Here is a 21,259-nt window from a genome sequence, read left to right as displayed (position 1 = left end):
TGCCACCTTTGGCCAGGCACTGCCCACATCAGTCCTTCCTGGAGTTCTCCTCCCTCCCCTCTGAAGCTAAGTTTGCTCATTTCCCAGCATTTTTTAAATGTCATTTCTCCAGGAAGGACTGAGACATACCCTCTAATTGTAATTGATTGCTCATGTCATGACTTGCTGTTGGTGTACTGCAGTGAGTAGCATGTGGTGGCCCCTCTGTGCTCCTTCCCCTCCTGAAGCACTGCTGCTGTAGTAGGAGCGGGCCCCAGCTCTCACTCCGGAGCCTGGCAGGACAGGAAGCCCATCAGTAGGGGAGCAAGTGTATGTTCCCCTTCCCCCAGGCCCACTCTGCTGGATCAGAGGAAGAGGGAGCCCACCCTCTCAGGCTGAGCAGGCCATCTTTCTGCTTAACTGAACACCTGCAGCCTTTGGTGACAAGACCACCTGTGTAAACCCCAAAATGGAGCCAGTTAAGTGGGCACCAAGCATTTGGCTCAGGATTAATCCTTTTTTCTTTCTCTTTCAGTGGTTGATATCACAACAAGTATCCTTTTCTTGGTACTGTTCCCTGTAAGGAAAGCTCCTTCTAAGTAAAAAGAACTTGAACTTGAATCCCACCTATAATGCACCCTGTGGGTTTGGTCTTTGCCCCACAGACTTCCGGGAGCATCCCTGCTTGGCTGTGGCTACTCCTTCAGACCAACAGCTTCTGGGTGCCGTGTTCCTCTTCATGCCCCAGCATCTAGCTCCACACACAGCCAGCAGCAAGCTCAGGGATCGCTGGGGTGCATATGTGAACTTGGGGTTCCAAAGTGGGTGGGGATGTGCCTGTCCGGCCAGTCTCTGCAATATAAGAACCTTGAACTGTGGCCCTTTTAAACTGACCTTTTTGCAATGTCTCTATTTCCTCAACTGGACGTCATTAGATCCCACAGTTTGAAGATGTTAAATTTGAAGCAGCAAGTCTTTTGTCTGAATTATACTGTCAAGAGGTAAGAACATATGATGGTTTCTGAAAGCAGACTTCCTCTTCCTGTAGCAGAGACACAAAGGCAAATTGGGACTCTTAGGACTGGACTCCCTTCTGGCTTTTAACACTTCCCATCACTTTCCTATCCTGCACCTGGCCTAGGGTATCCATGGGTGATCCCTTGCAACAAAGGCCAGCCGAATCTTTTTCTGTCGAGTACTGTTGGAAAACAGCCTTGTTCCTAGGCTAAAGATGATTAGTTCCTGAACAAGTTCACATAGCTTACCTTCTTGATCTGTTTCCTGATACCAGGTACAGCTGAGAATCATCTTTCTCCCACTTTGAGCAGTATCCGTGTTTCATGACCCCAGCCCCTCTCTCTGGTTGCAGAACAGGAAAGATGACAATTGTTATCCAGTTTGATTTTGAACTAAAGCTACTTTTAGTTTAGTTGAATGGGGAGGGGTTTTTTTTTAAGTTTTTTTTTTGTGTTTTGAGGGGGTAATTAGGTTTATTTATTTATTTTTAATGGAGGTACTGGTGATTGAACCCAGGATCTCATTCCTGCTAGGCACTCACTCTACCACTGAGCTATATCCTCCCCTATATGGGGAGTTATTTTAAGATCAATGCAAAAACTTCCCAGCCAGTGAGTCTAATAAAATATCTTTTCTTCTTTAATAAAGCAAATTGGCAACCCACAGATCCTTTGGTAAGTGTGAATAGGAATGGCCTTCTGTCTCTGCAGCTGCTGCATAAGGAATCCAGCTTGCTGCCAGCTTGTTTTTTCCTCCCCAAACTTGACCATTTCCTTTCAGAATTCTGTTGATGCAGCAAAACCACTGCTGAGGAAAGCAATCCAGATCTCACAGCAGACCCCATATTGGCACTGCCGCCTGCTCTTCCAGCTCGCTGTGAGTACTTGGGGCCTGGCTGAGATGTTTGGGTGCCTGTTGGGGGCCATGACCTTAGGGCACAGTTGCCCCAAGTACAAATAAGCAGACTCCGGGACATACAGGTCTTCCTCAGGATGCTGCTATAAGCAGGTGGGGATGCAGGAATGTTTCTTTGAACCGCTCACAAGTACCCTTCAGACAGGCCTCTCAGCAGCACTCAGGGTGTTGGTGGGAGCTGACTTGGGGCCTAGTCATCATGTTCCCCTCCCTCCTGGTGCTCCCTTTGGCCTGCATTAATCAAAGTATAGGGAGCATTTCTTGCCAGATCCACTCTGTCTTCTAAGAGCTGTGCTGAGATTTCAAAGTGCTGCCTCTTGGGCAGCAGATGCTGGAGTCAAAGCTTTTCTCCTCGAGCCCACTTTTGGGCCTGCTTGGGTATGGCCTCACCCTGGACTCCACACAGTCCCTCTGCCTGCAGTCTCCCTTAAGCTCCTCAGATGGAGGTGGTGCCTGGTCCCTGTGGTCTGAGATTCTCAGGTGGTCGGGGGCTCTCTGGGCTGGGCTTTCCTGCTGCAGTGGAGGAGCCTGCAGGCCAGGGTCTGGGTTAGGCTCCACCGTGAGGAATGCCTCTTCATCCTGGGCTCTGCCCATACCTCCCCTTCACTGGCCAGCCTCCAGCCTCTCCTGACCCTGACACAGCCTGCCCACCAGGCCACCTCTTGCCCACCGTCCATGATAAATTTTAGCCCTTATCATCTGCCTGTGCACACGGTGGGCCCTGGGCTGGAAGTGTCCCCTGCCCTCTGGGGGAGCCCTTTATTGCCATGAGATTTGGCTCAGAGGATCCGCTTCTGAGAAGAGCTCACCCAGCCAGGGTCTACCCCTCGGGCTAGCTCCTGCCCTGCACCTGCACCTGCAGCATCTTCCTTTAATCCTCCCATGTGCTTTTGTGCCTGTTGGCAGAGGAAGAAGCAGGCCAGGCAGTGAGTCACCCTCCTCAGGTCACCGAGTTGGTGAGTGCTGTGAGCATGCAGGAGCCCAAGATCTCAGCCAAGGCCCTGCAGGTGTCCCTTCCTTTCATCTTGTTAAGGTTTCTAGGTTAGAAACTCCCATAGACACTTACCCCTGAAAGAGTCCCTCCTTGTTTGAGGCCCCTCTGGTTGCTCTCCTAGCGACTGGCCCCTGGAGGCAACCTGTAAAGCATGCAGGCACACTCACACAGCCCTGGAAGGGTCTGCACCCTTAAATGGTAACTACTGGCTCTATGAACTGTTAAGCTTAGATGATAAACACTGTAGGCAAAGTGGAATTCAGTACCCAAAGCAATTAATGTTGATGAGATAATATGCTTAATTTAGCTCAAAACTGACACTGAGGCAATTTTGTTGACGTGGGGAGTTAAACTCGCCAACAAAGCAGTAAGGTCAGATACTGTAGAGCAGACAATTTGAAAGTGAGGGTCATTGCTCTTTCTCCTTTTCAGCAACTGCACACACTTGAGAAGGACCTGGTGTCGGCCTGCGACCTCCTGGGTGTGGGAGCCGAATACGCCCGGGTGGTGGGATCCGAGTACACACGGTAGGCACCCTCTCCCTGGGCGCCTGTTCCTCTTACTTGGAAAGAGTTTGGCCGTCTTGATCCTGGACAACAAATAGAAGTGGCATTTCAGCATAAAATGATGGCCACTTTTATACATTTGCACAGACACACAAATTAAAGTAGCTCCAAGATGTCTTTTGCCCCCTCAATATTTGCAATGAGTTGTTGAATTGACTGAGGGTGAAGGGCAGCTGGCACTCTCAGCACCATTAGCACTTGCGTGTTTCTAGTACTTCTTGAAATAGAAAGGGTTTATATGGTTTGCTGGCCTGGTCCCCTTCATGGCTCAGGTGCAAGAGTGGTATTTGTAGAGTGTGGGCAGAGTGCTTGACAGCCAGTGTCCCCACTCAGGGGACACCCAGGAATTTTTAGATACATAAAAGGAGAAAGAGTAAGTGGACACTTGTGTAAAAGAAGGGACATAGGTTCATGTTATGCATGAAACTGCTCAGACCATCTGAGGACTAGTTCCTTGGAGTTGAAGTCAGGGGTCAGAGGCCACCAGTATTTCACTGTGTGCCCTCTAAGAGGGCCTCCATTCTGTGTCTTTTTTCCCCAAGGAGAAGAATCCTCTGTAGTAGACAGACTCCAGGCAGCAGTGCTTTTATTTTGTTGTGTGCATTGGGATTTTGGAAAGTTATATAACACAGAATCCAAGCTTGTCCCATGGGTTGCTGGTACAAAACAGCCCCTAATTCCGTTCTTTGAGCCCTAGACTTGTGAGTGCTCACAGGGGTCCACACAATTCCCCTTGGGCTGTCATCCCTCTGCCACCCTGCCCTGGGATGACCCCGTGTTCCTGGCCCTTTTTGTACCCCTTGTGCTGCAGCCATCACTAGGTACAGGGTGACACTCACACCTTGCAGGGGATGGAGACAGCCACACACTGCATGTGTTCACTCACAAGTGTCCTCAGACAGGCCTCCGTGCTGCCATAGGTGGGCAACCTGGGTGGACTTCACCAAGGTGTGACGCCTACAGGTGCCTGATCTCAGAAGTACAGACTAGTGATGTGACAATTATGGAGACCTTGACATGAAGTTCCAGGCCTTAGATTTCAACAGTCAGATGGTAGACCCTAGAGTGTTCATGCCATGAGGGAGCAACAAGGAAAATGGCAAGGTGGCCAGGAGTGTAGACGTCTCTCACTGTATGACTGTGACCCACCCCCTGAGCTCAGTCTCCTCACCTGGAGTGATGCCCACTGGATAGGATGTCAGCTGCAGTACACAGGGACTCTGCACAGACTGGCAGGACAAAAACTTAGGTATTGAACAAGTGGGAGCCCTGCAGACTTTGCAGGACCACAGCCCCACAGCTGATCCTAAAAGCAGTGGTCCTGCCCTGACGCCAATGCACTAAGGAGCCCCTGGGGGCTGGGGTGGGTCTGGACTGCTCTGGCTCCCTCCCCTGTTACTTTGGCTGTTTCCTAAATGTTTTAATGTGTTTGTTTTATTATGTTTTTTTTCTTGCTGATGACAGTAGTACATGCTCATTTAAAAAGTATAGAAAGATTTTAGAGAGACAAGAGAAATCTGGCCTTGCCATCCCTGAGGGTGAGGACAGTGGACAGTGAGCCTGCTGGCGTGCCTAGGCTTCCTGAGTTTCATCCCCTCAACCCTCAGGAGAACCTGAGGGGGCTTGGCTGATTATAGGCAAGGAAGTGGGGTTACAGAGGGGCCACGGTGAGGCATGGATTTGGATTCAGGCACTTGGGCCTGATCACTCACCCCCCTTCTCCCTCTGACTACCCCTCTCTTTTCCAGAGCGCTATTCCTACTCAGCAAAGGGATGGTAAGTGGAGACTGGGTGGGATGGGGCCAGTGTGGTGGGACACAAGGCTGGGTCCCCACGGGTTTATCATGACCTTTCCTGCATGCCATAGTGTGGCCCCTTGGGCAGCCGACCCTCACACATGGCAGGCAGTTGAAAGGGGCAAGCTCCTTTCCCCTAGCTGGATTCAGAGGTAAAACTCAGATTCCAGGTTGTGAGATTGGTGCTGAGGAAAGAGCAGCCTGGGTTGGAGCTGCCAGCAGTCCCACAGTGGGTGGGTGGGTGGGTCGCAGCCGTGTCTACCAGCAGGGTCTCCCAGCACGTGCGCCTCTCCCTCCCCAGCTGCTGCTGATGGAGCGCAAGTTACAGGAAGTTCACCCGTTGCTGACCCTATGTGGACAGATAGTTGAAAACTGGCAAGGGAACCCCATCCAGAAAGAGTCTCTGCGTGTCTTCTTCCTGGTGCTTCAGGTGACCCACTACCTGGATGCCGGGCAGGTGTGTAGTGCCTCCCACAAGAGGGCTGCTGGGGAGCAGATGGGTGGTAGGTGGGCCTCGGGCTAAGACATCAGCTGTGTTGTTTCTTCCTATCCCTCACCAGCAGGCACGTCTGTCATTTGGGACTCAGTTCCCCCATGGCCCTGTAGTGCTCTGGCATAAGGGCACTCCAAGAGTGGGTCTGTCCCATTCCTGTCCTCGTAGCAGGAGTAGATGTGGCCTCACACACATCCACTCAGTGCATTAGCGGTCAAAGTCATCTAAGAGCATTTTAGGAAATACATCAGAATCAACTGGGGACTCTGGCATGGTGCCTGGCATACAGCAGGTACACTCCAGCATTGTCTCTCCACCACCGCCCAGCTGATGACAGCTTTGTGGGGTTCAAGTAGGGACTGACAGGGTCAGTGGTGTCTGAGACACAACCCTGTAACCCTCATGTGGCTGAGGAGCAGCTGTACCTGTACATGGGTGAATGTCTCAGCCTTTTGGAGGGGTGCTGCCCCATCTACCCTCTCCACCCTGTCACAGTGACCAGCCATAGGTGGAGCCTGGCAGCAGTGAAGGCCCCAGAAAGTGCAGAGTGGGTCTCTCACTGGTAAGGGGCTTCCTTTGATCCCCCCGCCCACACTTACCTTTGCCTGTTGCCCTGAGCACTTCACTCAACACAAAGTAACACAAAACAGACTCTCACAGGGTGCTGACGGCTACGGAGATGGCCTGTAGGGCCTTGGAATGGGGCTTCCTGGTGCAGAGGACCCAATCTGTCCGAACCACAACACCTGCAGGCTTCCCAGTGGCCACTTCCCATCCCCTAGGGTAACCAGCCCTGCCTGCTCTTTTGGAGTTGCTGCAGGAAGGAGGAAACTGGGCTGGAGCAGGGTCTTTGGACAGGCCTCCCTCAGGCCTTGGTGTCAGGCCCAGCAGTGAGTGGTAGTGGAGCCTTAGTCCCACAGATGACCTGCCTGGCCCTGCTGGTGCCTTGAAAGCTGGCTGACCCAGCTGGGTGTGGCAGGAGCTCCTGGGAAGGAAGGGTTGAGGGGTCGATGGGTGGGCAGGACCTGGCTAGCTGCCATTCTGGGGGCCTGCCTCCTAAGGGTGGGTGGCACCTGATAGGAGCAGACAGGCGCTCAGGTGTTCAGTGCTGTCCGCCTACTACAGGTAAAGAGTGTGAAGCCTTGCCTGAAGCAGCTGCAGCAGTGCATCCAGACCATCTCCACGCTGCACGATGACGAGATCCTGCCCAGCAACCCTGCCGACCTCTTCCACTGGCTACCCAAGGAGCACATGTGCGTGCTTGTTTACCTGGTGAGTCCCTGGAGGGTCCAGGGACCAGGGGCCCAGGTGAGAGAGGAGAGGGCCCTGGTGACCACTGCTGTCTGTTCTTGTTACAGGTGACTGTGATGCACTCCATGCAAGCTGGCTACCTAGAGAAGGCACAGAAGTACACAGACAAGGCCCTCATGCAGCTGGAGAAGCTTAAGAGTAAGTTAGGCTCTGTGGGGCTCAGTGGGTCGACTTGCCCCCTGGTGGGCAGCCGGACTACCACCTCCTATGCCGGGCCTGACGAACCTTGAAAGATGGCAGCATGAGTCCCTGCCCCATGGGTCTTATTACCCCAGTTGGCAGATAGGGGTGATCTAGGTTCTGGCAAAGCAGGCCAGGCCTGGGCTGGATCCTTGATCAGAATGGGAAGGGGTGCAGGGGAGTGTGTCTCTGTCCTGTCCCCCTCAGTGCACAAGATAGCCATGAGGGTTAGTGGGACCCCATCCAGGCCCGCTGGGGCAGCAGTGCTCAGTTGAAACAGGTAGTGGCTGCTTTTGCTGTCTGTCATCAGTGTAACATGGATCGTGCTTAAGATGAGGACTGGATTGGAACTGACCAACAGCAGATCCTCTGGAAGTGGTGGTTCTTCCTAGATGCTTGGCTAATCCATTCTCTGGGATCAAAAACCTTTGACTAGCAGGAACCCAGAGCCGCACGTGTCTCTGGCTGGCTCGGCACCCTAGTTAACTTCATTCACTCCCTGTGCCCTTGGCAGTGCTGCTGGGGAGGAGGCTTAGAGCTGGAGAACCAAAACCCGGAGGGACTGCGGCTCTTTTCCTCTAGATGAGTTGGGGAAGTGCTGTCTGGTTCCAGTGTGTAGATAGCGCTCAGGGCAACAAGAAGCCTGGGGTTCCCCAGTGTTGCCTGAGGCCTGTTGCAAAGTCTTTCCTGGGAGACTTCAGTGTTTGTAGAACCTGTTGTGTCCAGAGTGCCTTTGAGCACTCAGCTGGGTTGGGATGGGATGAGGATGGAAGACAAGCCCCTCCGGGAATTTCTTACTCTTAGAATACTCTGGTTACCAAAAGCTGACCGTGAGCCTGTTTCAACTGGACAGGGAGATGAACCCCCTTGCCTGAGGGTGCTTTGGGCACTGAGTTAGGTGACATACTGGGTGCTGGGCCATGCCCAGGAGGACAAGTGGGCTCAGACCCAGGTAGCCAAGGGGCCGGTGTGGCAGGAGGGCTTAAAGCCCACAGGAGGCATGGCTGGGACCAGTGTCTCCTCAGTTGTCTGCTCCACCTGAGCTTTGAGTGCTTACCCCTGCCTCTTGCTCCCAGTGCTCGACTGCAGCCCCATTCTGTCCTCCTTCCAAGTGATCCTGCTGGAGCACATCATCATGTGCAGGCTTGTCACAGGACACAAGGCCACCGCGCTGCAGGAGGTGAGGCCAGAGGGAGCCACACAAGATGGGAAGGCTGAGGAGTAGGGTGGTTTGAGTTTGCTGGGTGTTGGAGGCTGTCACACAGGAGAATATAAATTTGCCCAGTGCATGTTAGCAAGACGGTTTCTGTCATTTGACTGTAACATGACAGTTTACAACCCTAATGGACACAGTTAATCAGAGAATCTGATACAAAAAGCAACTGGCCTTTCCCTAAAAGTTTGCATGCCCAAGGAATGTGGGGTCTGGGGATTTAGGATCCCCAGATGGCAATTGTAGCTCCTCTCTTGCCTTATGATCTATAATCCCTAATGCCTACCTTCCTGAAAGGGCACGGGAGCCTTGAGTAGGGTGAAGGTGCTCTGTAGCTGAGACACAAGTTGGAGAGGGAGAAGGCAGGTGATGGATAAGGGTCACCATCCTCACAGAGGTCAAGGCTGCATCTGGCCCTCACAGTGGGCAGATCTGCTGGAACTCTGTGCCCGGGTTAGCATAGGTGGGACCTTTGGGGACACTGGGTCCCATGGTACAGGTCACGTGACATCAGACATGCTCTCTCCCGGCAGATCTCCCAGGTCTGTCAGCTGTGCCAGCAATCCCCTCGGCTCTTCTCCAACCACGCAGCGCAGCTGCATACACTGCTGGTGAGTGTGTGAGGCCTGCCAGCCCCCAGCCCCATCCCAGTGAGTAACCCCGTGACCACCACCCTAGGCAGGATCTTGAATCTTTCTAGTGAATAACTATGACTACCACCCCAGGCAGGATTGGGAACTTTCTCAGTGGACTTCATTCTGACGAGCATCTCATCAAGTCCAAGTTGACTTAGGTCCCAGGAGGCAGGAGTGATTAAGCATGCCAGCTTTCTTCCTCTTCGTCAGGGTAAAGCTCAGATACGGCTGGCTCAGTAGAGTCACGTCTCAGGCTCGCTTGGGTGCAGCTGTGTGGCCCCAGGCGAGCTGCACGTGGCTCCCAGCCTTCAGCACCTCCTTCTTCCAGGGCCTGTACTGTGTCTCTGTCAACTGCATGGACAACGCTGAAGCCCAGTTCACCACAGCTCTGCGGGTAAGGTGCCGGCCCTCACTTTATGGGGCAGGCGTTGCTTCTCAGTAAGGAGTCGGGCCTGGTCTGTGATGAGGACAGTGGCCACACAGAACCGTGGTCAGCGGGTGACTCCGCAGCATCCAGCCTAATGCCGGCTGTGACAGTGATGCATCGTTCATCCAGGACTTTCTGGGTCAGGCCTTGTACTGCTCAGATGCAGACAAGGCCAGCACGGGCAGCACAGCTTGCTGAGGGATAGCTGTGAACAAGGGGGCTCCTGGCTAGCCTGGGCGGGGTGTCCCCAGCTAACTCAAGAGGGCAGCTCAGGAGGAGATTGTCTGGGCAATAGGGATGCCATTTGGGCCAGGCTGGTTCAACCACTATCACTCAGGATTCTCAGTCCTCCCAACAGCCCACCAGGTGGCATTGACTTGTGTCACAGCTACTTTGGGCCCTAGTCAGCTGGTGCTGCTCACTACAGTGGTGCCAGGACCACCCCATGTTGCCCGTGGTTCTGTGAAGGTCTCTTAGTGCCTCCTTCCCCATCTTACCTCCTACAAGTGGCTGCTGCTGCTTTGGTTCAACATCAAAATTCCCAGCGGATGGTGTGTGCTCTAGCAAGTCCTCCCCAACAGGCTGGGAGGAAATGCAGCCAGGACTTAGACCCAGCCCCCTCATGACCCCAAACACATGCTCTTCCTGTGGCCCTGTGACAAACATCTCAGAGCATCTTTGCTCACTTCAGAAGACCCTCTGGACCTCCTTGGCACCTGCTGAGGTCCTTCAGCTTGGGATCTACGCTTCCTAGGCGCCCTCGGCCTCTTGTACAACTGTGCTCACTCAGCCCCATTGACAGCACTCAGCCCCACAGGGTCTGGACTGTGTGCAGGCTACACAGATCAGTCCCTCTTATGGCCATTTTTGTTTCTCCAGAGGAACCGGAGACAATGATCTGTCCCCCATTAGCCTTTGGCAATATTTCTGGCCAGCTTCGGCTTCCTTCCACGCGGGCTCCTTGCCTCCCCCAAGATCAGTGTGTCAGCACACACTGAGGTCCTGGGGTCACCACCTGTGGTGTGGAGAGGGGAACCACCCAGGTCTCAGTATTTAGAGATAGCAGAGAATAGATCCAACTATAGTGTGTTCTGAGGGCAGGATTAGAGGCAGCTGGCTTTTCTGTTTCCTGAATTTCCCATAATGTGAATGATGGTTTTATAATGAAAAGAACTAACAGTTTTGTTGTCCTTGGGTTCAGGAGGCAAGGAGTGTATGTTTGGAATGGAAAGAATAAGGAGATTCCAAGGTAGCCTCTGGAGTGTTTGGGTGGCTCTGATGTCACCAGGCAGCCCCTAGGTGACCTGACTGTGCCCAGCCCCCTAATGCCCTGTGTCTCCATTCCAGCTCACCAATCACCAGGAGCTGTGGGCCTTCATCGTGACCAACCTGGCGAGTGTGTATATACGGGAAGGAAATAGACACCAAGAGGTAGTAGGTGACATGCTTCATGTTTGGTATCCTTTCTTTCAACTCTTACTTGGAGGCGGGTGTTTGGGGGTGTTCTCCTGGGCACCAGCAAACCTCAGCAACCCCAGGGTATTTGCCCTCCAACAAGGGGTTCCATGCAGTCCGAGCACAGGTGTGGCTGGGGGAGTTCAAGTCTAGGACAGAAACATTTCTGTAGCCAATTAACACTTCTCCTTACCGAAAACCAGCCAAGCTTTGTTGAATCCCCCAGGAAAAAAAACCAAATTCTTCTACCCTGAGCTGTCTGTTCTAGAAAGTTAGTGAGGCCTTATAGCTCAGTTCTGAGGAGCAACAGCTTGGGCAGCCATCTACACTAGACTCCTAGGTTCGTATGGTGTCCCAGCCTCCTGGGGTGGGGAGGTAGGCTAGAGCTTGGCCTCGCAGGATGAGTACCCTAACACAGGGTTCCCCTTGTAACATCCCCTTAGCCTTGTGATTACCCTCCAGCCCTGGGATCCTGCCTGTGGAGTATCTCAGATTCGGCCACTTGTCTCTACCCCCGCTGTCTTCATTTTTTTAGTTCAGGCCACTATCATCTCTTGGCTATAAAAAGTCTGGCTGACCCCCCAGATTCTTGGTTGGTTTGGATGCTTTGGGCAGAAAGCCCAGTCCGTTGCTCCAGCAGTCAGGAAGCACAGTGGGCAGGGTCATGAGGGCCTGGTATGGCCTTGGTGGGTCTCAGAGGAGTTTGGCTCCCTTGTATCTAGCCCTGACCCCAGTGTCCGCCTCCTGAACAAACTGTAGGGGTTACTGGATGCAGCCTCAGCCCACTTCAGCCCTCATCCCCCACCTTCCCTCCATACAACAGCCAAAGAGGACCTAAAATGTCTGCGCTGTTGCAGGTCCTGCCTCTTCCCCCAGAAGGTTGCTCGCAGGCAGGGGATTTTAGGTAAAGGCACGTGCTGTGAGATTGGGTCAGGAAATTGCAGGCAGCCCTAGTCAATTTACTAGCATATTTGGGGCCAGACTCTCTCATGCTTAGAAATGTGGAATCATCCTAACTTGCAGATGTTTCTTTCACAGCTGTACAGTTTGTTGGAGAGGATCAATCCAGACCACAGTTTCCCTGTCAGGTAGGTGACTCCAGGCCCCAAGTTCCACTTTACCAACTATCTTGTGCTTTCTCTCCTCTTTGGGGTGATGTGAGCACTCGTGGGGTGCCAGACTGCCCCATGTACCCCAATGCCTCACACACACCCTGCCCACTCCCCTTTTGTAAATCTGCTGCTTTCACAAAAACTCCACCAAGGTGTGATACTCCGCTCTCCCCTCAGCTCGCACTGCCTCCGAGCAGCCGCTTTCTACGTGCGTGGGCTCTTCTCCTTCTTCCAGGGACGCTATAATGAGGCCAAGTGAGTACTGGGAGAGGGCAGGCGACCCCATACCCGGTACCTCCCGGCCTGGCTCACTGGGTGTTTCTCTTCTCCCAACAGCACATGCCCAGGTCCCCTGTCCCACCCTTCCCATCCCTCGCCAGGCAGGCTCTGCTCAGGGCCCCAAGGCCACTGCAGCCTTTTCCTCCCCAAAGCCCTCCCCATGGGGCCTCAGTGTCTGTTCTCACGTAGGCGATTTCTGCGGGAAACCCTGAAGATGTCCAATGCAGAGGACCTGAACCGGCTTACAGCCTGCTCCCTTGTGCTCCTGGGCCACATCTTCTATGTGTTGGGAAACCATAGGGTGAGTATTGGGGGCCAGGCTGAGGGACAGTGAGCTGGTGTGGTGCTTAGTGAGGCATGAGGGGGCACCAAGCAGCGGAGCGCCTCCCATTCTGTGCCCTGGAATGATCACATCTCAGTGACCCCTCGCTCCCCATTGTTCCATTAGGCTCAGCCAGGGCAGAGGCAGCCTGGCCAGGCAGGGCTGGGGGAGTTTGGGATTCCTGGAGGATGCATCTCTGTGCAGATGGGGCCAGTGTTGGCCACAGGCAGTAGTTCAGCAAAACCCCAGGGCTCGGTGGAGCTAGAGCTGGTCAGGCTGCCCAGAGCTGGCAAGACTAAAAGCAGGTTCCCCTTTCTGTGTTAATACCTGGGGGTGAAGAGGTATGTCCTCTCAGCCACAATCCCAAGGATTCCATCTCTGCCCATCACATATGGTCACCCTCACCAACAGTGCCCCCTGGAGCTGGTCCCCACCCATACCAGCTAGTCTCTGATGTGATCAGTTGACGCTGACTCTCCCCACCTAGGTGTGTACATTGTTGCCTGCTCTAACCCATCAACCTCACAAGGTCTTCAATTTTTTTAAGAAAATATTTATCGGTATAAAATATGTCATGTTCATCATAGAAAGTCTGAGACACAAAGGAAATCATCAGGTGCTTACTGTCTCCCAGATCTTTCCATTGCCCACCCCTGCCCATGTGTAGGTTTTATCAGGCCATTTTATAATTTTGTATCTTGTCTTTTTCTGCACCACTGTGTCAGAGCTTTTTTTTTAATGGCAATGAGAATTTTTAAGTGATATCAGCTCCATAGTTTAGCCAAAGTCACTTTAGCTGTTTTCATGGGATAGATAATGTAGGGCACTTGTCTTGGCCCATAAAATTTCATCTGATCAAACCCCAGGACTTCCGAAGAATGAGGTTTTTTTTGATGAGCATAGAGCATCCCACCTCCCCGCATTCGTGTGACAGGCATTTGCGAGGGCAATATGCCCTGCAGCTGTGGCCTGAATTCTGGGATCATCACCACCCTGAAAGGAGGAGGACCAGTACTGGGTTCTCCCTTCTGAATGTAGCTCCACTCCTTCTAGAACACCCCAGTCACTGAGCAACAGGGAAGGCAGTGACCTCAGTGTGCAACTGGGTGTTGAACAGGGACAGAGGGCTCAGCAGGAGGCCCCACTAAGTGCAGGTTGCCTGCCTTGTATGTCAGTGTGTGGCTGTGATTACATTTCTGAATGGGGAGATTAAGGTCACATAGCCCCAAACTGCAGACCCAGGCTTGGTCTTGTTTGTTCAGAAGCTTCCAGAAGCCACCTTTAGTGGAGCAGGATGGGCAGAACAGCTCTTCAGCTGTGGCTTCTGGTTCATGTTCAGAGCAGTCCCAGAGCGAATTACAGAGCTTATTTGGGAACCTTCCCTGCTCCCTGTGTACCCGGGCCCATGTTGGGTAACATGGAGCTACCAAGAGCCCTCAAATCCAGGCCCTGCCTCACACTACTCCAGGTCTGGGGGCAGACACAGCCTGCCCTGGGCCTGCCAGGCCAGAGCATCCACAGGCATTGCCAGTTTTGTGGATGGCCTCATGCAGGCCACCTGTCAGGATCACACCAATCTCTGAAACCAGATTCTGTGCGGGCAGCCCCAGACTGGCATGGGGGAGCCTGCCTGGGAGAGCCAAAGGGGACTCTTCCTCCTGGCAGCTTCCCGAGGCCCAGCCCCAGGTCTGGAGGAAGAGAGTAGTTTTTTCTGTTCTGCTGTACATTCTGAGGTCTTGAAAGGGTTTGTTTCAATTTTGAAAAGTTCTGAGACCCACCTGGAGCTTATCTTCAAGGTGCTGGCCAGGGGGCAGCATAAAGTCATTGAACTTTTGCGTCACTGTGGAGGCATACCCTGGACAACCTGGCTGTGTTGAACCTGGGTCCTCCAGAGTTGGTTTTAAGGATTTATATGTCTCTGGGCTATGTTATAAGTGTCCCCAGGGCTGCATGGGGTTGCCACATGGGGAGTTCTCTCTGAACCCAACATTTAGGCCAGCAGGCTTGTGGTCTGTAGGTTGGATGGAGTGAAAGCAATGCTGCTGGTCACTGTAGGGTCAAGGATGGGAGTTTACAGCCCCCAGTGGCTCTCGCTCAGCTAATCCTGGGGACTGAGAGGGGTGGCACTGTTGCAGTCACATGGTGGTGTCAGGGTTAGAGGGTTAACACATCCTGGTGCCCCACAGCCCCATGTGTCTGAAGTGGCTTCCTACAAGAGCTGGCTCCTATGTAAAAGGAGCTTCTCTCTTTTGTCCATTTAGCCCTTATCACTCCGACCAGGACAGACTGCTGCCTCTTCTCAGCCTTGGGACCCTTGAATCTGTATTTCTAATCGACTCTTGATATGGGTCCAGAGATGACTGCCACCAGTGCCTTTTTTCTCCAGTTAGAAAGACACATAGAGTTGCCTGTGGCTGTGTCCCAGTGAGGAGGCACATGCAGAGTCAAGGAGTGGGGGCAGTTTATTTTACCCCGAGGCGGTCGAGGAATACTTCAGAGAGGGTCCATTTGAGATAGGCTCTGAAGTAGGAGTAGAAATTTGCCAGGTTGTAGGAGGAGGTCACAGGTGGGGCCCAAGCTGTCCCTGCCACCAGCCCCAGCCACCCCCAACTTTCCTGCTGCTCTTGATTGACAGGAAAGTAACAACATGGTGGTGCCGGCCATGCAGCTGGCCAGCAAGATTCCAGACATGTCGGTGCAGCTGTGGTCATCAGCCCTGCTAAGAGGTAAGAGATCAGGACTTCTGGGCAGAGCCTAAGGCTAGAAGATGCTGGGTAAGCCCCGCTCGCCTCTGCTTCAGACTGAACCTCTGCAGGCCACAGCCCCAGTTCTAGCACATTCTCAGGCTTCTCAGGAGGCCCTGTTTGAGGGCAGTAGGCTCATTCATGTAGTGAGATCAACACAGGGTCTGATTCAGTCTCTCTAGGACCCACAGGGCTGGTCCTTGGCATGTGGGTGAAGACTTGGGCTGTGAGCCCTGGTGCTTGGCCTCAGTTTCCTTCCCATGAATGGAAGGATGCTCTCAGTACAGGGAGAGCACTCAGCAGGTGTCACTGTTGTTACTGCTGCTCCCCCATTTACAGATTGTGAAACTAAAGTCCAGAGACATAACCAGAGCCCTGGAGAGGAGGTAGAGGACAGGTTGCTCACATCTGCAGTCGTCCTGCCTCATAAGTGAGCATTGGGTGCCTTGCTCCCAGCTAGCCCCTGGGCGCCCGAGAGCTAGCCAAGAGATCTCTGGGAGGGCCAGCTTTCACTGCCCCACCAACCCTTGTATCTGCCCCTGTGGGCCTTGCTGCTCATCCACCTCCAAGGACATATGACACAGGAACATAGGAGGGCACATGTGAGGGCTGCTGGCAAGTAGGCTTTGCTGACCTTGAGACAGGGCTTAGGACAGGTGATGCTCCAGGCACACAGAAACCCACTGGTGGAGCTGGGGTTTGACTTAGAACTCCACCCATACCTGAGGGGAGGGCATGGGTGTGGTGGCAGGCCAAAGCAGGCCCATCCTGTGCGTGTATCCCACCCTCAGACCTGAACAAGGCCTGTGGGAATGCCATGGATGCCCATGAAGCCGCCCAGATGCACCAGAACTTCTCGCAGCAGTTGCTCCAGGACCACATCGAGGCCTGCAGCCTCCCTGAGCACAACCTTATCACGGTATGGGCATGGGGTGAGGGATATGAAATGGGGGTGCTGGTTGGCTCCTCGGGGCTAGCTCACCTGGCCTGTAGCCCGGGGGGCACGCTGCTGAGGCGGGAAGTACACACTTGGCGACCATCTCCTTGCATCTCTCCAACAATTCCTAACTTAGCCTGGCCTCAGGAGCCCCCTTGGATGGGCAAAATGGCACCACATGATTCAGGCTGCTTCCTGGGGTCTCATCTGACTTGAGTGTGGAAGACAGAGGGCCCTGGCTGGTGACCAGCCCAAGGAGGGCAGTATTCCAGGTGCAGACATGCAGCCCAGCGTACCCCTGCTCCTCTCTAGGAAGGACCTCACCTGTGTGTCCTCTCCCTCCTGCAGTGGACAGACGGCCCGCCCCCTGTGCAGTTCCAAGCTCAGAATGGACCCAACACCAGCCTGGCCAGCCTCCTGTGAGGCCCCTGGAGGCCACTCAGCTTCTCGGGGCCTCCGTGGGACCTGGTGTGTCCCTGACTTCCACCCAGACAGCAGTTGAGCTTTCCTTGGAGGCGTGCTGGCGTGACCATCCCCAGGCTTCTTTCCTGACTGTCTCCAGAGCTTCCAAGTCCCTGGGGAGTGCAGAGGGCTGATTCCTGTCCTCCCAGGAAGGGCCTGCTGGCCATTCTTGCCACGTACCAGGATCCAAGGCCTGCAGGTGGGATGTTGGAGTCGACTTTGCAGAACCATCCTTCAGAGTGGACTTGAACTGCCCATCCTGCTTTTACATCTGAGTCATCTTCGAGGGAGTGTTTCTGGGTGGGGACTGGGGTGCCAGCCACTGGCTAGGTCCTGATCCTGCGTGCCGAGACAGTTGGTGCCCCCAGGGTATCACCACAACTTCCATCGCCTAGACCTCTATGCTGGGCTAGAGTGTTTGCTCATGGCAGCTTACAGTGCCTAAAGGCAAGACACCAGTTTCTGTCCCAAAATTAGAGGGAAGAAGAAATTGCGCAAAAAATGCGTGTCTCACAACAGTGCTTTTCCCAGCTTGCCTTTCTCTCCAGTGTCCATCCTTCTGAGAGCTGGGGCCTCTGGTTAAGGACTCTGGGGGACCCAGGAACTTGGCTTCCAAACATCTGCACCTTGACTGGATTCACTGTCCAGCCATGGGAGTGCACGTGCTTGTATGGGGTGTGCATGTGTGTGCGTGCATGTGTATGCGTGCGTGTGTATGTGTGAGGTAATTCACAGAGCTGGAGCCTGTGTTTGCACCAGCTGCCTTCCCCTGTCAGTGTCCATAATGTGGGGCAGGAAGCAGGGGAGAAGGAGAGGACCTTCCTTAGCCCAATTCAGGGTGCCAGATCAAAGAGGCTTGCTTTCTGTCAGCTCTGCAGCCTCCTTTGCAGAACATTTGCAGATGCCTGAAGCTCCGCCAGCCTGCAGGCAGCAGCTTCCTTGGCCCCCTGCCCTGCTTTCAGGGAGAAGGAGGAGGAGACCTCCCTGCCCTGGTCTCAGGGCAGCATTGAAACCTCTTCTTAAGCTGGACCCCAGGAGGCTCTGCCAGGCCCAGTCAGTGGTTCTTGGTTCTGTATTCCTCTTGGATATTTGAGGAGGGATCCCAGGTGATGGTGGCATTGGAGGCAGTCAAGGCCCCCTTTAGCTTCTGGCTCCTGGGAGCATCTCCCCGCTGAGGGATGGTGAGTGGTTTTGCTAGTCAGGGCTGTTTGTTGGTTCAAGTCTTGTTACCCAGCACTGTGAGGGCTGCCTCTCGAAGCCTGTGTCTGTGACGGAAGGAATGTTGGAATCGCTCAGGTCAGCTGCTTGGGCCCTGAGGCCTGGGTGTGCCTTAGCCACAGGCAGGGCTGTCAGCAGGCCTCCCTGCCCTGGGCCACTGCCCTCACCAGGCCTGCATCGGGGCTATGCTACTCACTTGGGGGCCAGCAACAGGCACACAAGTGAACCACCAGTTGAAGGGACAGCTGGCTGAGTCTAGTCCTAAGGGGACTTGCCCCCTCTGTGTCATCCTGGGTCACCCAAAAGAGCCTGGCGCTGTCCCATCTCCATGTGGCTGCCCCCTCGATGACACCCCTGGGCCTTTGAGGCCTGCAAAGGAGGGTGTGACACCTGACTACAAGCTGTCCCCATCCTGTCTTCCTCCCCGCTCGAGGGTGCCCCTCAGGTCCTCTCCTCCACCCAAGGGACAGAGCCCCGGTCTCACTACAACTGCATCTGCAGGCCCAGACCCCACACTGTCCGACCTCTTCCGACCCACATTTCTTCGATCACGCTTTACATCATGTTTGTCTCTGCGTATTTATTTAAGCCTTTCTTTGCTTTTAGGGCATTTTGTACGTAGAGCTGTTGACGTTAAGAACCTCAAAACTTAACGTCTGTCCTGATGTTGAAGTGCTTTCAGTGACCACTCTGTTATCTATGTATATGTAAAGTTAAGGATAAGTTCTTAAGTTTACAGTTAAAAATTCAGTACTCAATATTTAATATTCCACTCTAGATTTATGGCAGCCAAACCGCGTGTATGGGCATGTGTGCATGTGTGAGCTTTGAACCTCCCCTTCGCTGCAGCACCTTTCAATTACATAAAGCTGTCATAAATACCTTCCTGTGAGTCCAAATTCAGTGCCTCACAGTTTCTCAATCGTAAGAATTGAAGACAGGCAGCAAGCAAGCCCCCAAGGAGACATTACACCTAATGCTATATAGCTAAGTGTTAAGAAGAAAACATAAATAAAAGCTCCAGATCCTTCAGCATACAGGGTTGTGAGGGAGTAGCAGAAAGATTCCTGTTGGCAGGTAAATTACTGAAAGCTGGGTCAGACCCCTTGTGTGCTTCTCCCACTTCCTCTTATCAGCAGTGGTGGCCCTCAGGGCCTCTGGGTCTGGGAACACTGATCCAGGAGGCACCTGACACATAGCTGCCTCCCCCCAGTTGGGTCACCACAGTCACCGATGGGAGAGGCAAGGGTCCTCTCCCTGGGGTAAGCACTCCCCATCCCGCTAACTGGGAACACAGGCAGGGAAATCAGAAAGGGCTGCCTGGCACAGTAGGTAAATACATTGATTGTGTTGTCTTTGTTTATCCTTAAAAGAATTTTAAGTATGTTTGGCATAATGTCTTTTAATGCATTTGTTGTAATATCTTCTATTTTTAGCAGCCTGTAACTTCAGCTGGTGCTTTTAATCAGGAAAAAAAAATTGTAAATATAAAACCTTGTTTAAAAGATACAACCATAGAACATAGCTTCTCGTTTGTAGATTTCTTTTGCTATATATTCAGAGTAAAATAACTTGCAGGAGCCATCACTCACGGTGTCTTTGCTGTGCTGTCTACCCCTCACATGTGCTGCCCCAGGGACTCTGACCTTCCCCACCCACCCAGCAGGGCCGCAGGGACTTCTGCTCTAACCTACAGGGTGTGAGGATACAGAGCCCCCCTATGCTGGACTGCCCGACCTGATGGAAACCTGAATCTTCTTCCTCTCTGATGGTGATATGCCTCAGTCCAGCCCTGCCTAGAGGGGAGGGAACCCTGAGACATTGCACACAGGCCCACGGCGTTGTCTCTTCCTGGTGCTTGCCAGACAGTCTTCCTCACGCGCCTGGTGTCCTAGTCCCTGTATTGTTAGAAAACACGTGGGCCAGCATTCATGTGGGTTTTTTTCAGTTTTGTTTTTGCTTTTTCCTTTTTGAAGTGAAAGTCACGTAATGTAAAATTAACATTTAATATTTATAATTTAGTGGCATTAAATACATTCACCATGTACAACCAGCACTTCTGTCTAGTTCCAGAGCGTTTTCATCACCCCAAAAGGAGACCCTATCTCCATTAGTAGTCACTCCCCATTCCCCTCCTCCAGTGCTCCCCGCCTCCCCACACACACTAACCTACTTTCTGTTTCTATGGATGTGACTGTTCTGGGCATTTCATATAAATGGAATCACGTAACATGTCATTTTGTGTTTGGCTTCTTTCACTGAGGCTAACATCTTTTCCATATTGTAGCTTGTGTTTTTCCACGTTTAGCTCCTATCAGTTCTTCATTCCTTTTTTGTGGCAAAATAATGTTCTGTTGGATGATGGATGGACCACATTTATCCATTCATCCATTGATGGGCTCTGTGTTGCTTCCCCCTTGTGGTTATTGTGAGTAGTGCTGCTGTGAGTGTGCATGTACATTTTTGTTTGTTTGTTTGAATGCGTGTTTTCATTTCTCTTGGGTTGTGCCCTGCTATTAATGTGCATGGATGGTGCCAGGCTGCTGCCCATGTTGCATCAAAAGCCTCATGTTGCTCTTGTTCCTGTGCCCCAAGATGACGTCTAGGTGGCCTTGACTGCTCCCTTCCAGGGGCACATCAGAGGACTCCTTTGGGCCAGGGTCCCAGGTCAGAACTGTGGGCCACTGGATGTGAGAGTGATTTGACACAGCCCTGACTGAAATGATCCCCAGCATAGTGACATGGTGCACAGAAGCTCTTGGGGTCTGCAAAACACACTTGGAAAGCAGGTGACAGGAACTCAGCCAAGAAGTGTCCACAGGGCTGAGGGAAGGACAGGAACAGGCTTCACAGAGGATAGCAGGTGGCCAGGGCAGCTGGCCTGAGCATCAAATGGCTGGGGAAGGGGTCACTACTAGTCTTAGACACACAGCCCCAATCCTCAGAAATCCTGCAGGTCACTCTGCCCATTCCTAGCCGTTTTGCCATCTGTCTGAGCCCCAGTCATGTCTCCCACCTAAATGCTGCCCAACCTCCTCCCTGAATGGTCTCAGAATGTTCTGTGGTCATTCCCAGCTGTCCCCCTGCCAGGGGCACTCTCCCTGTGGCTACTGGGTAACACTGGGGAATGTCCTGGTCCAGGCCTACCACATAGTGGGTGGGTCCATAGGGCAGCCCAGATGAAAGTGTGCATGGCCCAACTCC

At 53.1% G+C, this 21,259-nt stretch overlaps 1 protein-coding gene across 2 annotated transcripts in view; it reads left to right on the top strand.

Moving 5' to 3' along the window:
- MAU2 (MAU2 sister chromatid cohesion factor) overlaps window positions 1-19,642 on the top strand; it is a 29,347-nt gene extending 9,705 nt beyond the window's left edge. Inside the window, exons 2-19 of one of the 2 annotated variants that reach the window (XM_010972206.3) lie at window positions 515-532; window positions 915-980; window positions 1,777-1,872; window positions 3,338-3,432; window positions 5,220-5,247; window positions 5,569-5,724; window positions 6,886-7,032; window positions 7,119-7,209; window positions 8,328-8,431; window positions 8,998-9,075; window positions 9,428-9,493; window positions 10,874-10,957; window positions 12,020-12,069; window positions 12,271-12,348; window positions 12,562-12,673; window positions 15,330-15,420; window positions 16,230-16,357; window positions 16,724-19,642. In XM_010972206.3, the coding sequence (XP_010970508.2) occupies window positions 515-532; window positions 915-980; window positions 1,777-1,872; window positions 3,338-3,432; window positions 5,220-5,247; window positions 5,569-5,724; window positions 6,886-7,032; window positions 7,119-7,209; window positions 8,328-8,431; window positions 8,998-9,075; window positions 9,428-9,493; window positions 10,874-10,957; window positions 12,020-12,069; window positions 12,271-12,348; window positions 12,562-12,673; window positions 15,330-15,420; window positions 16,230-16,357; window positions 16,724-16,798 (1,563 nt within the window). In that variant the 3' untranslated portion in view covers window positions 16,799-19,642. Of the gene's footprint in view, window positions 1-514; window positions 533-914; window positions 981-1,776; window positions 1,873-3,337; window positions 3,433-5,219; window positions 5,248-5,568; window positions 5,725-6,885; window positions 7,033-7,118; window positions 7,210-8,327; window positions 8,432-8,997; window positions 9,076-9,427; window positions 9,494-10,873; window positions 10,961-12,019; window positions 12,070-12,270; window positions 12,349-12,561; window positions 12,674-15,329; window positions 15,421-16,229; window positions 16,358-16,723 lie in introns of both variants that reach the window. The other variant, XM_010972204.3, reaches the window with a different exon arrangement.
- Window positions 19,643-21,259: the final 1,617 nt, after the last annotated feature.

This window comes from Camelus bactrianus, chromosome 22 (assembly GCF_048773025.1).
Source record: "Camelus bactrianus isolate YW-2024 breed Bactrian camel chromosome 22, ASM4877302v1, whole genome shotgun sequence".
Taxonomy (NCBI): Eukaryota; Metazoa; Chordata; class Mammalia; order Artiodactyla; family Camelidae; genus Camelus; species Camelus bactrianus.
This window is presented reverse-complemented; position numbering and strand designations above follow the sequence as displayed.